The sequence below is a fragment of the Haliotis asinina genome, chromosome 2, assembly GCF_037392515.1.
Source record: "Haliotis asinina isolate JCU_RB_2024 chromosome 2, JCU_Hal_asi_v2, whole genome shotgun sequence".
In the NCBI taxonomy this organism is placed as follows: Eukaryota; Metazoa; Mollusca; class Gastropoda; order Lepetellida; family Haliotidae; genus Haliotis; species Haliotis asinina.
In genome coordinates this window covers 55,265,982-55,281,837 of record NC_090281.1, presented here as the reverse complement: position 1 = coordinate 55,281,837, position 15,856 = coordinate 55,265,982, and the positions used below count along the sequence as shown (strand labels likewise).

The following is a 15,856-nucleotide window of genomic DNA, read 5'->3' as shown; positions in this document are numbered from 1 at the left end:
CAGTTGCCAATACGCAGCTAGGATAGCAAACACTTCATGGTAGAACATGAATTTTTACTTGATCATAGAGTAAGGGAAAGAAAGCAAATTGCTCTGAGATTCCCTAGGAATCGCTACGGTAATCGTAGAGTTTCCTTCCCCGGGGCCTGAGTAATCAGCAATATTAAACGCAGGGTGGGTAATTCAACACAACAAAAGTTCAGAGGTACAAGTGGGATACAGATATGGGTTCAATGCAGTACACGCCAAACAAGTAATTAGTCAATAAAGCGGATGAACGTTGCTTCGGAGGAGTCTTCGGACAAATAGTATCTTCTGCAGTACAGGCAGGTATTATCGATTGGGGAACAGAGGGAGAGGCTGTCGAACGGTTGACGGGTTCACCTGTGTGATTGGAGTTGATGGTGATGTGATGGCTGCTGCTGCTGATGGTGATAATGGGGAGGTATGTGGATGGCGGGTAAGGTGCGTGAGTGAGTTTAGTTTAAACCGCTTTTAGCAATATTCCAGCAATACCCCGGGAAAACACAAACTGGCTTCACACATTGTACCTTTGGGGGAATCGAACCGGGGTCTTCGGCGTGATGAGCGAATGCTTTAACCACTAGGCTACCTCGCCACCCTTGGTGGTAAGAGGTGTGAAGATTGCGGAAGGAGTCAATGAACAGATTCAAGTGCGGATGGCTGATTGTGCGTAGGTCCCAGGAGTGTCGATTGTAGTTCATGCGTCCATCACTTCAATGAAACTGGTACCGTATTGCTGACTGCACCCCAAATGAATACTCACTCAACTTCAGTTGACTTTGGTAGATTAGAGAAGGGCCGTGGACAGTGAGATGTGCTTGAGGTGGCGGTGGGGTACACGCTAAGATGGTTGAGTGAGATCTGTCTCTCGATTCTGGCTCGAGGTGCCAGTAGCCTGCCTCAAAGTGTCTGAACCGCATTATTTCCCTAACTACCCAGCCAGCCCTCCCTGCAGTGCTAAAGCCCCAAGTGATTCATTTTCTGAATCTCCCATTTCAATAGGCGTCCATTTCAATTTAAACGGGATTATTTGTTACTAACAAAAGTATATATATTCAGAAACTAAAGGTTAGTCTATGGGGACGGCTGAGCATGTAGTATTACGACATTTTTCTTGGCTAAAAGTAAGGAAATAGCTTTGGGGCGATTTAATGGTTGCCAGATGACGCGAGTCAGCTGGGCAGGAGAGTGGGCGTGGGTAGAGATCCGGGCGAGGTCATTGTCGACATTGTCGAGAGAATCATGCCGCTACTTGTCAGGTCGAGTTCCCTCTGTTGAATGAATGACATTTTACGTCGCATCGCCAGTAGTAACTGACTGTCGACGAACTGGTTACTGGGACAATCCGGAGTGAGTGTGTTTAGGTTTAAGACGCTTTTAGCAATATATCAGAAATTTCACGGCGGGACAAGCAAAAGCTTTGATCACTAGGCTACCCTGCCGCCCCGGAACGATCTGGAGAAAGCTTTATATGGGTTTGAATACATTTTCGGTGTTGGGATCCGACACTGTGCAGTATAGATACACACTTTTCACAGAGTTTAAAAGGAAAGATCCTGTGGTGAGTAGAACACAGATCATGGACGTAGATGCTGTTGAGAAACAGTAGTCACGAATGCCCACGTAAGCAGAGTCGATGTAACGTTCAAGATTGTGACACTTATACAACGACGTGTTGCACGTGTGTGCGTGCCGGTGTTCGCGTGCGTGTGTGTGTGCGTGTGCGTGTGCGTGTGCGTGTGCGTGTGCGTGTGCGTGTGCGTGTGCGAGCTAATACCGAGACAATATGCTGCAGTATAGCATGAATACTCTGATGCATCTATCTGAGTCCGAGCCAACCATTCCTTGATGTATCATCGTAGATGCAGATCGCAGATAGCGTAACAACAAGTTTCATCGTCTTTTTCTACGACGTGGCCGGGGATCGAACACTGACATTCTGCGCTCTGGGCAAACACCTTACGTGTTTATGACGTTGACGAGAACCACAAAATACGCGGTACTGCAATAACAGCAGAAGAAAAAGAATACAGAGGGTGAGGTCCCCCCGCGAAGGAGAATAGTCCCTCCCACGCATGGTTCTACTGTCGCTTAGATCATTTTTACACACTGAAGGTTATAAATGTTAGACGCCCCATGGATTAAACATTCATATTTCATAAATCTGGAAGACCATTTACCGAGGCGTATTAATAAATGCGGTGTACGCCCCAGTCAATGTATTCATACATCTAGTACTTCACACAATGCGCGTCAAATACTTAACATACACACCACAACACTTTGGGAGGATTAATTATCCATGGAGAGGGCTGCCCTAGTTCTTTGTTATGCCCCGAATCTGCTAAGGTATGCAGTGTTCAAAGGTACATACGAGCCAGGCTTTTACCAACACAACAAAATCAACAAGTAATTCGGAAATACAAATGCAATATTAGGACATTATTTCAGAGTAAGCTATATCGGATCTAGTTGAGTGTGTTATTTTAACTTATCAAATCCCGGTGTTATGTTTTGCAGGACTGGTAATGCACTACCAGAAAATAATATTTAACTCACCTTACTATTTGCGTGAAATGTAAACATTATCCATTACCAGTAATATTTACACATATACACAATATGCTAAAAAGATCATGAACATTTTATCCGAGTGAGTGAGTCAGTCAGTGAGTATGGTTTTATGTTATTTTTATTCAAGTAATATCAAGGACTTGTTGGCCGGAACTGGGCTTCAAAAAGTGAGCCAGTATAGGGAATGGAATGCGTTGACAATTAGGCTAGCAACAAACAGTTCAATAACAATGGGCTTGTTTATAAATTTCGCATTATCATAAGTTCATACGTAAGTTCTTTACTGTCTTCAACCAGTGATATGAATAGGATAATGTTGAATCAAACACCGTATTCTATATTTAAGTCAGGGTAGAGGTGGGGTAGCCTAGTGGTTAAATCGTTCGATTCTCAATAAGGGTACAATGGGTGAAACCCATTTCTGGTGACCCCAGCCCGGAAATTGCTAGAATATTGCTAAAAGAAACGAAAAACCAATGAAACTAAACAGCTTCCGATATACAGTTGGGTTACTCTGATTTCGAAACTGTAGTTTGAAATGAATGAGTGAGTATGACCTTTAGAAATATTCCAGCAACACAAACACAAGAAATGGGTTTCATACATTGTATCCATGTGGGGAATCGAACCGGGGTCTTTGGCGTGGCGAGCGAATGCTTTAACCAGTAGGCGACCCTACCGCCCAAGTTTCCATATGAAACTGAAAGGCGTGGAATATACACTTTAGATCCTAATTCATTCATTTCAGTTTCAAAATCCATAGCGATAAAGGTGAGCTACAGTGACTAGCAGCGTTATTACTTTTTGCATTTGTTTTCTATTTATCCGTATTTAAACAGAGCACAGGGCGTGGACCGTAATGGCACACGGATAATGACATGCGTGATTACGCATAGAAATAGTTTGCAACGAAACCACTCTCATATTTAGGAGGTCGTGTAAACCCCGACTACAAAACAAACCTCCATATTCAAATAGTAGATCAAGTCTCACATCCACTGATTATGCGGAGTTCAAAGTTGTATATTCGTGACGTGGCTTGTATCAGTCTCTATTGTTTGCTTGCTACTATTTATTGTTACGGTTTAAATTTCTTCAGTTCCTTGGCGTCAATTCCTATGTATGCTTACGAATTATGATTATGAAACTAATAGTACCGTATTCATCGACAGGTGTTGACTGGAAGATGATATGACTTGTTGATAAATATTGAAACATGAATGTGCTGAAACACGTAATCGGGTTTTGTCGATGTGGCGTTTATGTAAACGTGTGGATAGTATGTGGCGTACACACCGAAAACTTTTCAGCCCGGAAACCTCTTTCAACGGACGATTGTGAAAATGGAGACGAGTCAATGATTATCAATTAAGAGAAAGCAGCATATAATTTTTTCGTATTTTATTTACGATAGCACCTCTTTAATACGGACAGTACGTTGATAACGTAGGTAACGTGCGGATTAACGAGGTTTCGTTGTTAGATAATATAAAAATTGGGATTACATGCTGCTTTCGCGTGTAATCCGTGATATTGTAAGCCCGATGCTTTAACAATCTACACACACTTTTACTTTCACGGTTCGTGTTTCTTTAATCGTTATTTCCAAAGCGAAGCAATGACAAGCGCTTTGATGTTGCACCCTCGAATCAATGAATTTAAGCGACAGGGAGTTTGGTCGATGAAATCGCAAATAATTATTCCATGTGAAATACACAAAGACTAAAGTTTTATCGGTTTGCAGTCCATTTCCTATAATTACGGATAATGCTTCAGTTACCTTCAGTAAGTGAGTAATCACCTGTGCCGTTCAAGGGCGAATGTAGGTACTACAATTTTCAAACATTCGAAGATTGGGAAGACACCAAATGCATGGATGCAGCTAGTGCCGACATTACCCCTAACCCTCAACCCCAAACCCCTATCAGAACCCCCATTTTATCCCAAACCCCTAACCTCTCATGTCCTTCATCGTTGTAGCATGCATCTGTGGAACTTCCGATACGAAATATTTCTTCTCCAAACGTTCTGCTACAAGCCAGTATTATCTATTTATCAACCACATTAAATATTTTTCATAGAAACTCACTCGTGTGAACGAAAACATCCTTTGATGAGCGAAACAGATAAGTCCATTGGTACATTTCACTTTCAATACCTTTCCTGGGTGAATTCGTAGTGTGTTTCAATTTATTTTACCGTCAGATTTAATCCTTCAAATCCGCCAATCGATACTTAACTGGATTGTGCTATCGACACGAATCCATGTAGATTTCGATACATTGTGAAATTGACATGGTACAGCTTCACACACTTTTCTAACGGAAGTTCGTCCTACCTGTGCATTGCATCTAATCCCTACCTTAATTTGATTCCATTCCCAGGAAAAGTAATTCATAGTGCAATGAACACGATCACCCCTGTGTGCATTTCTTTACCTGTCAAACTAATGAAAAAGACATCATGTTTTTACAAACGTGAACCTGTAGTCGTTTCCATTATCATGTACAGATCTAACGACTCAGGCAAAGAATGTAGACAATTTAGTCGTTAAATGCAAAGCTTTCCGTTCCAACCGTCTCTGAAGACTGTTCTTGCATACAATAATGTTTCTATAAATTGCTCTAATCACAAGAAATTCTATAATCCAACCCATTTCATTCTATTTAACTGCTGCAAAACAATTACACTATTCTATTGTCATTTTCCATTGAGTAACAGCCCGAAACACCAAAATCGAGTCCCCTATGAATTAATTCTTTTTCTGCCGATGAAAATCCATATGGTATTTTCGCGACTGCATTAGGTGTAATTAGCTTCCAAATGTCCTATTGTCCAACATTGTCACAATCCATTTCTACATTAGTGGTCTGTTTGACACGTTCGTTGTGATGAAAAACCTCTCCCCAGCATATGTCCGTTTCACCCAGACCATCTTCAATGTTTTCAGGTAACACAATGAGAAATTTCATGAGCATGACGTGGCGTTCTTATTCCATATCGATAAGTGCATCGTTTTGCTTTAGGGGACCACAGACAGATAAGATTAAACGGGTTTCATTGAGTAAATATAAAATGCAACATTTTAAGTTATTAGGACAATTACAGCGTATTTATATGATTATGAGACTCTGTCAGCCTCTCCATTGAGCGACTGGAAGAATGAAATGGTGAGCCACGCGCAGGTACGCACAGGTGAAATTGATTAATTGCAATGTATTACCGTCAAACTACAGCAAGCTTTAAGAGCTACATGAGGGTAAGGAAATTGACAAGCGTCAATTTCAACCAGGAACAAGATTTAAGCAAACGTTTCAAAACTGGTGTAACTTTCAATTTCATACAAACCAGTGTTCTTGCAGTTGTGCAACATCATTCAAGATTCCTTAATGGTGTTTGTCAAAGCTGAGCGCAAAGACGGGCATATTAATTTCGGCTTCGATTTTGATTAATCTGTTGAATTATTGCATGAAATTAATTCACATCATCGATAATTCATACGGAGGGACGTTTTAAAGTGATTACCTTAGCCAAGTATACTGTAATCCACCATACCCGTTAATAAAATATACCAGCGTGTATTTCACATTCTGATGCAACACTAAAAGTAAACTTATGTTTACAAACATGTATTCCAGTGACACGTTATAAAAACGCCATTTTGACTTTTGACAAAGCATTATTTAATTGGTGCCAAAAATGTTAGTAATTATTTGATTAATCCCGATTTTAACACATTAAATACATGTCAGTAAGGCATTTTAATTTCAAAACTACCAGTCATTAATCATGTTTGATTCAACAACTGTTGCTGTCGTATTTTGTGGGAGTTATTTAAGGATTAAAGACTGGTCTCATTATCTCCCAAACCTCCCAGATTAACCATTAAGTCTGTCAGGCGAAGAATGGACGATGACGCTTTGTTCATGGAGTGAAAGCAAGTCGTTTATATTCTTAAAGGATCTCGAAAAGGAAGGGGGAAAGACGAAGCCAGTAATCAATAACAAAAATACAATGTCTGACAAGTTTGTGAGGATAAACCAGCAATTTCTTGGGCTTCATGCTCAATGGTGCTCTTTCTTACCTGACCAATTCCTCGGCCAAGTCACCGAGCTAACAATGAAAAGAGTGATCAGATATCCCGTCTTTGTTGACTCCATACATCGCTGTTGTTTCAGCGGCAGGACTACCATCTGACTATTAGTGGTTAGTGGATTCATAGAATTTCGGTATAGATTTTCGTGCTCGGCAGCAATAAATGATCAGCTCCTAACAGCTCGCGAACAGTCCTTGCCATTGATTTTTCAAAGAAATTATAAATTTAGCGAGTGCAGTTCAGCACCTATGAAACTACAGGTACACGACTATCGTCAAGGATTACACCGATAATCGGCTTAGATTTCTGCTGGGAGAAGGGGACTGGATTTACATGCATCGTATTAATACAGATGTTACATGCTAAACAAAATTATTGCCTTCAAACAAGGTTAGGCTAACATTGCCTGTTATCTTTGATTTTTTGAAGCCACAGTAAAGAAGAATCAATGTTTAAATCATTTCTGGTTTCAGAAGCAGTCAGTTAAGCGGTAAGCGTTAACACTGATGTAAAGAGCAGTTGGCAACATGGTATGTTCTCAAGATCAAAGGCGTTATGCTCAAAGAAAAATATGATGAAAACAATTTTCAGCGGGTTTTTGTACACGTTATCCCGTAAGGTCTTTTCATGTTTAGAACTGCTTTGAATTATGAATGAGAGTATGGCTCACGTCGGTCTCTATTGCCTGACAGCGAATACGGCACGATGGGGAACAAATTCAAACTACTTAAAATTAACGCTGTCAAGTTAAGTTTTCAATAAAATACGCATACCAATTTGAAATTCATATTTTCGGGCGGACAAAAATTGGGGGAAAATATGATGGCATGAAATTGAAGATCCTTCACTGGGCGTTGAGGTGTGATTCCTATTGTCATTTTTCATTGGTGATTTATCATAGCTCACCTTATCCAGACCAAATATTGCAGAGAAACATCAACCGTTCTTGATGATGATTATTTTCCTTGATCTGACAACATTATCTCCGTTGTTGTCAACGCTATCAAGCTGGTCAATTGTCTCCAAACTTCATGGCATCATACTTTACTAAACATGTAATAATTTAATTGGAAGACATGAATGCAGTATGTTCTCTGCATTCGTGTCTTTTTTAGCAATTGACGTCAGACATACGGAATCGGTCCGGCTTGAATCGCAAAGGCTGCATGGCATTTCGCAGAGGTTTTACGGTATTTGGCTCAAACCTGGAAATGTTGCACATACGTCTACTGAAGCGTGGTCCCTGAATATGTGCAACATTTTCATATCTTAAGTGAACTTGACTGAGGTCATCACACTCTCGTCTGTGTTACGAGATCAGATGCCACCACTGACCATGCTCGCGGTGCCATGAGCCCTACTACATGTCCAGAACGAGACCGGAAACACGGTTTGGACTTTGCTACACTACTGTCCATCCCAGTGGGAAATATAAGAACTGGTTTCACTTTGTTTGACTAGAGCTATGGGATTGTAGTTTATGAATCAGAAATTGATACACATGGTTTGGAGAACGTGCTACACGAAAGCGAAGCAAGTGACACGCGAGTTACGCCTCCTTGTTGGGAGAAGATGCACTGGTTTTGGGTTCAAACATGTAATATTTTGAGAGACGGGGTTTATGGTGACAGGATGTAATGGAGGGGGTGATGGGCACAGTGCTGATGTAGATATCGGATGGTAGAGAGGGTGGGTGTGGTGTTGATGTAGATGTCGGGTGGTTGCGAGGGTGGGGATGGTGTTGGTATAGATATCGGGTAGTAGAGATGGTGGGGGTGGTGCTGATGTAGATGTCGGGTAGTTACGAGGATGGGGGTGTTCTTGATGTAGATGTCGGGTGGCAGCGAGGGTGGGGATGGTGTAGATGCAGACGTCGTGAGGTTGTCAGGATGGGGATAGTGTTGATGTGGATATCAGGTGGCACCGAGGGTGGGGTGGTGTTGGTGCAGATGTCGGGTAGTTGTGAGCATGGAGGTGGTGTTGATGTAGATGTCGGGTGGCAGCGAGGGCGAGGGAGGTGTTGTTGTAGATGTCGGGTGGCGGCGAGAATGGTGGATGGTGGTGATGTAGATGTCAGGTTGTAGCGAGGATAGGGGTGGTGTTGATGTGGTAGTCGGGTGGCTGCGAGGGTAGTGCGGTACTGAGCTATTGTAATGTGTCTAATACGTTGTAATGGTGTGATGGTGTAAATAATACATAGCAGGTATTGATGGAGTGAGTGAGATTCGTTTTACACCGCACTCAGCAATGTTCCAGCTATATGGTGGCGGTCTGGACCAGACAATGGACCTGCGCAACTGGGAACCGAAGACATGTGCCAACCAAGTCAGCGAACCTTGACCACCGGATCCCGTTCGTCTCCTCATACAAGAAGCATAGTTGCCTTTTGTGGCAAGAATGGGTTGCTGAATACCTGTTCTACCCGGATCTTTACGGGTCAAGTATTGATGGAAATAATGTGTGAATTAGATCATAATGATGAAATCGGTCTATCAATGTGGACCAGATATATCTGTATTACAGTACATGTACCCTGATGTACTGTGCTGTGTAGTCGATTGTGTGTAAATATACTGTGACAGACGTCTAGATGTGAACATATAAGCGTCGTACAGTAAATGTCGAAATATAATCAATTTTAAGATAGTTACCATAGAGCCTTGGGTCAAACTGATAATCACTTCCATCTAGACGACTCTTCTTCAGTTTCTCTATCGTCTCAGGGCTAGCATGTATAGACGGAGATCTCTTCGGTGGACGACCGGGCCGCGCACTGAAACACGCAACACGGCGATGAACAGCCAGAAAATTCAAAGTCAAAGCAGAAAAGTGGACATGTTAAAAACATGTTTGACATTTAACAATTGACAGACCAACACGAAATCGCCTTCAAATGTTATCATAAACAAAATGAATTAATCTTCCAATTTCATAATAACCTGAACAAAAGTAATCACAGTCTGGAGAGGAACCATTCACCCCTCGTCTTGTCACAGTTAATGGATTTAGGTAATTAGGAACTAGTTGACTGTCTACATCAAAATGTTAAATCGAGAAAATAATGATAGCTGTATCCAAAAGATGCTCAAGCATCTTGGTTTGAAAGTATTGAACAATTCTCAATTCCTTTCTTCTCTTTGTTCATAAAAGCGGATTCGAAATGGACTCGTTCTAAAGCATCTGCTGAAATGCGGAAAGTAAATACGGGTATTTCTATGGGAGATTGCGAAATCAAATACAAGGAAAGTAAATTAAATACCTTTACCGTCAAGGTTTAAAGTATACATGCATTAAGAAGTATCGACATCTGCATGGACGTGTACCACGCTATTGTAGTCGATGCATTAATGCATTTTCAAAGCAAGGAAAAACGTATGTGAAAAGGACGATTAGCATTGTGTTTAAGAGTACATAACCATCCATGAATTGAAAATATCCACTGCTTAAGTGAAGAGGAGGATTCTATTCAAATGCAATTGCATTTTTCGATATACCCTGCTGGTCTCCCACACAAAGACTAAATGATGCATATTCCTTTTGAAGAATGAATAGTTGTTCGATGTCCGTAGTTACGGCAGAGTTGTAAAAATTCTTCCCTTTGGCAACGATCTGTGAAACAGCTTATTAGTATCATTACTGTGGCGGGTGTCACTTTTGTATTCAGTTCATATGAGTGGACTTTTTTCTGAGAACAATCACCACATCTCATCGTCTTCCGCTCTGGATGTCCACAGGGTACATTACATTTAACAATAAAATCTCTATTCTTTGCCCCACAGACGCCTCTGTTAGCCTCCCGAAGCGATGTCCATCTGCCTTATAAAACTTGATATACTCCCCGCATCTGTACACTGTTTATTTATGTTTAGAAAGCATCATCGACAGTAACTAAATATGGAACGACTGACAGACTAGTGTGTTGGTATGCCAGGTCCGAGCGCTAATGTTGAAATGCCACACCAGGATTTGCTTATATCGTGGTTTGGTTTTGATAAAACTCGCTCCGAACAATTCAATGTTTTGATTTGTTTATGGGCTTGAATTTGAAACCGTTGGGGCCCACAATACCTCCGCAGTGTCCCTGTTGTGAAGAATACACGAAGGATGAAAATTTAATTTACTACGGCCGCCACACAGGCAGAGTGATTCGGGTGACGAGGAAAAGAACACAACAACAAACAGGGTAATGTCAACTATCAAAAAAAACGACGGACGTGGATTGAAACGCTACACCATCGGCGAATACAACACTAATTGAATTCAGGCCATATCTGCATAAAATATTCCGCTCAGTCAAGCTGATTGGGACAGTCGCTCTGACTAGTAACGGATAGCGACAGTTACGATATCTTTAATTTGTCAGCTAATACCTTTATACATCTTGTAGTTCCATACCTTTGTGTGGAACATCAAAGAGACTCGGTTTATTCTCTGTATCATTTGAATAAATCTCATTTGCCACGAGGTTCTGCGTTCAACCGTTAGGAAAAAATGCCTAAACCTTCACCTGTTGATTCTAGGGAGTACACCTTGGACCAGGTGATCACTTGTAATAATATACACTTCAAACCGACTGCTATAACACAAACCTTATTTTTACAATCCGAACAGTTATCAAATATTTAACTATTTACTTTGATAATACCTTGGTCAATACAACCGCATAATGTTTCAAAAGACGAAGCGTAATAAAACCCGAAATGAAATATTTTAAAGTACGGTATCGGCGACACAAACGGAGTGGGTATCTTTTTCAATATGGTATTATTTAGTTTTCATGTTTATTTTGTTATTGATGAAGATGAAATGAAACGCTTTTCTGATAAAACGACAGAAATAATATTTAGATACCTTTTGAGCAGAAGACCCAACCGGCTTCCTTCAGAGTGTTACTGGCGCATCATCCGAGATTCATATAAGGGGGACTGAGTTTATTAACTAATTACAACCTGTACTACTATATTGACATTAAACACGATGTATTGCTGCCATGTCTGAGTGCAAAGCTTATTTAAAAGTTTGAGAAACAGTTTTTCTAACGTTTAATTATAAAATATCTCTCAGCCTCCAGGATGTTGGAGAGCATAGTGCGTCAAGCTGATTGCTGGAAAGCCCCCAGGTCCCAAGATATATATCACTGGGTCATAAATATTAATCATCGTTAAACGCTTTTAAGAAACTGTTAATTGCATCATTAATATGACATTAATCTACGAATTATACCAGACACCAACAAGGTCAAATTAAGTAAGTATCAGGGTTGGTGGAACCAGATACCACAGAAAGTAACAATATATCTCAAAAACTATTAATTTAACGCTTGCACGATTGATCATGAATTAAAGTCTAGTTTCTTAAGAGAGACAGACAGACAGACAGACAGACAGACAGAGACGGACTATGTCTTCTAGCACTTCATTTCCTGGGACACCCATCTTCCTTTTGTTATTACAGGTTTGTTTTATGCTAATGTCACTAAAGAATTTAAGGCTGTATCGGGAATGGAATAAATAAGGTGTTAATAATACCTTCTGAATACAGTATTATGTGATTGTAGACCGACATTGTTCACTGGCGTAGCAGACGCTTCCAATATTTCTTTAGGCAACAACTGGTTGTCGTTTGACAATGATGTTCATTCACTATAAATGTATTAGACTCCAAGGAACTCTCATTTGTTAGAACATTCTCAGTTAGTCCCGCGTTAACTGTTGCGTGAAAATGTCAACAATGTGAAGCTATTCAATTTGACAAGAAGTTGTAATGGCTATTTGTATTTTACATTTGAGACAACATTTGTATCCAAATCCCAAATCACAGCTTTACATGGCTACATTCATGCACTAGCCTAGTTTGTTAATACAAAACATGTTTTCAGTCGTGATTATTACATCAACTTTTGGGAAAATGTCTAAAATAGTTCTCCAAATGTAATCATGAATGCATGTGAAATACATATATGAGGTGTGGTATGGTTCCGTCATTTCGAAGGATAGGCACTTAAAGCGCTAGCATATGTGAAGATGGTAATGCAATCATATATTTGAACGATCCAGATAACATGTCTTCTACATTTCATGAACATCACAGGAACGATCAAAGAGGAAGTGGGTCCTAAAATCCAGAAATGAGCCATTTCATTACTGAAATAATATTTTCTTCTCTGATATACTCACAGCGTATGAAACATTCACTGAAACATGCCAAACTGAAACATTTTCAATATACGTAAGCTTCAGTTACACCACATCAAATACATATTTTAAAAAAAACCCAATGAATTATTCGCTACCATTTAGTATGTTTTCGTTTCCATGGTGGAAATCATATGCATATTTCAATGATTCATTAACAACAATGTCAATTGCATTTTGCTTTATAAAATTGAATTTATTGATTTTAGATTGAATACGTATTTTAACAGTCCCTTAAACACAGCTAACATCTCTATCCGTCCCTGTCCTTCTGTTGCCCACTCCTTTCAAATTATCCCTCTCGTTGTACCTCATTTCGGATGGAGACCCCCTAGCGGCTTGAAACGAGATATTCCAGAATTTCAAATATCATTATATTTATTTCAATTCATGCATAACGCTTGAAAGAGCCAGAATCACGTTTCACATAAACGAATTGAATGGCGCTTGCAATAGAATGTAAAACCCACGACCGAGCTGTCAAATCTCAAAACTGGTTTTTTAACTCTTTTCTTAGTCGTCTTCCGCAGGTGCTTGGCTAATTAGCGACGAGGGGAATAATTACATTGTGGTATATCTGGCTACTGTTTATTCCACATAGGTAACTCGAGACCCTCAAAACAGGGTCCCTGCTTCTTTCCTCCCAATTACAGGACATTTTCCGATCTACTTGCTCTATCAAGCAATATGAGAAACTCCACCAGTGATCACAGCCAGACTTTAGCAGAGACTGGTCCTGGGGGAACAAAGATCTTTTCAATAGACCTATCGTAAAGAGATCAGATTTCTCTCATTCATTCGTATCTCGCCCTCTTTCTAGATTCTATACCCTTTTAATCAATTCACACTGAAACTACGACCACAGCCCGCCGTCGTGCCGAAAAGATTCGTATTTAGTTCTAGTCACTGACTTCGAATGTTTTGGGGTTGGCTTAGCTCGACTCCCGTGCTCGACCACAGGGCTCCGAAACTGACAACGATGCTTTCAAGCTTTTTTTGTTATCTGTGAGTCCTCAACTCTCACCTTGGTGAGAATATGGGGGATCACAACAAAACAGGAAAACATGATAACTAAACGATTGACAGCAATAAAGAGACGAGGATGTGCTCAGTCATGGCTAGAAAATGTAGATACACTAGAGCATACAATTCTTAAGTGCAATAAGAATCCCGGGGCCCGATTTGAAAGCCGATTCGGAGTAGTTTTTAACAAACAAATAGATTTGTTGTTGGAATATTGTCGAGAGGGAACACTGCGTATGTTATCGTTATTTCATTTTCTTCGGTCTGCTAAAGATCCCATGCTGAGAAAATGATATTTATTTTCAATTCAGTGGTTGTTGACGACTTCGCCGACGACAATAATGATGGAGGAGCCTAATTCATACACCTCGTGTAATCCTTACGACCGCGGGTGTTTCTGTATGAGGGAGTCCATTTGACAACGCTGTACCTCAAAGCCGAGTATGCACAATTGAAGGGCCACTACCACAATCTTATGAACCCTCCAACAAAGCGTGTAGTGTAAGTTCCACAGTGAGGGAACGCTTAGCTCGATTTGAAAAAATACGATGCCCAAAAATATATTTCTAACATTCAGTTATAGACCCTTTATTGCAGTCAGCACTGTTAGGCACTTGGATTTCCTGTGACGTCACTAATGACGTCACAAGAATCACACACGACACTTTTGAATCTAAAGCCATGCAAATGTTATGTGTATTTTTCTGAATGATTATCTCAATGTGAGATCTCATTTCAGCCGTCTTCCTTTGAAATCGGTGTCTGCCCATTTCAAAATATATTTCGGAAGATAAACATCCGGCACAAAAGCTTTGCTATGATGTTTTATGTGTGTACAAAGCAATAACTAAACGCGTCTAGTCACCACGAATCCCCGCCAAGACCAAATTATTCTGTTTGTGATAGTTCATTAAATCAGATAAGTTCAAACTGTCTCCGAGACATTCATATAGATGGATACAGGACTTCGCAGCAACTCGTTTTTTTCTCTTATCATTTTTTTCCTTTCACAAAACTGCAAACTCATTCGCACAGGCATATAGTATTATGCGATGGGTCAAGAGACATAAAGCTTCACCACCATAACAAACTAATTTGATGGCCAGATAGTGCGCCTCCAACATAAACTACAGGTAAAGAAATCTTATTGTTAGGCTCTTCATTCACACTCGGATACAAAGATGATATCGCCTATATTATAACGCTATCAAATAGCACGGTGGGATCGGATGTCGCTGCTTGGAGTTGATCTTAGGGGAGATAACTCTCATTCTTGATGCCATCTCTTCAAAAGAGTCAGAGAAATGAAATGGGGACTATATTGTAAATCAGGGGACAACGCTTATAATCTTCTACCTGTGGGAGGTACACGCTTTATTCTGTCCTTCTTTGTGGCTGAAATTTTGACTGTTGGTTTTATTATTTGTTGACAAGAGAGAATGTCCAACGTAAACGTCACCCTACTAGAAAAAGGTATAAAAATCTCATAAAATTCTTGAATTGAGGGAGAGGGTACAAATTAATTGTGGAACGGAAGCGGTTGAATTCACGAAAAGCTGCGCTTTATAACTCAAAAACGGTCATTTTCTTCTTAATCAATGCAATTTAGGTTTCGATCCGTCAGTTCAAGTCCTGATATTCCATAATTTATTGACGTGTGAAAGATAAAGGTGATATCAAAGTGTAAACCTTCCGTCGACAAGAATATGACCCTTGAAATCAAATCCAAATTACGAACTAAATCTTCAAACAATAAGCCAGTCTTTTCATGTAAAATAATCATTGCATTTATGAAAGGCTCTACAGCCAGCCAGCTATGTATGTTAAAACATGACATCGATACAGGTATCGATCGCCAACATTGGGTGATTAAAGTGAATGTAAAATTTAATCGTAAAACTGGTGTCAACAGGGACCAGATATGTCCTAATCTGACACTTTCAGA

At 40.2% G+C, this 15,856-nt stretch overlaps 1 protein-coding gene across 4 annotated transcripts in view; it reads right to left on the bottom strand.

Annotated features, from left to right (window-relative positions):
- The window catches only part of LOC137273950 (dachshund homolog 1-like), an 88,044-nt gene that overhangs the window by 46,503 nt on the left and 25,685 nt on the right, over nucleotides 1-15,856 (bottom strand). For all 4 annotated transcript variants that reach the window (XM_067806873.1, XM_067806872.1, XM_067806874.1 and 1 more), the window contains exon 2: nucleotides 9,346-9,467. In XM_067806873.1, the coding sequence (XP_067662974.1) occupies nucleotides 9,346-9,467 (122 nt within the window). The remainder of the gene's footprint in view (nucleotides 1-9,345; nucleotides 9,468-15,856) is intronic.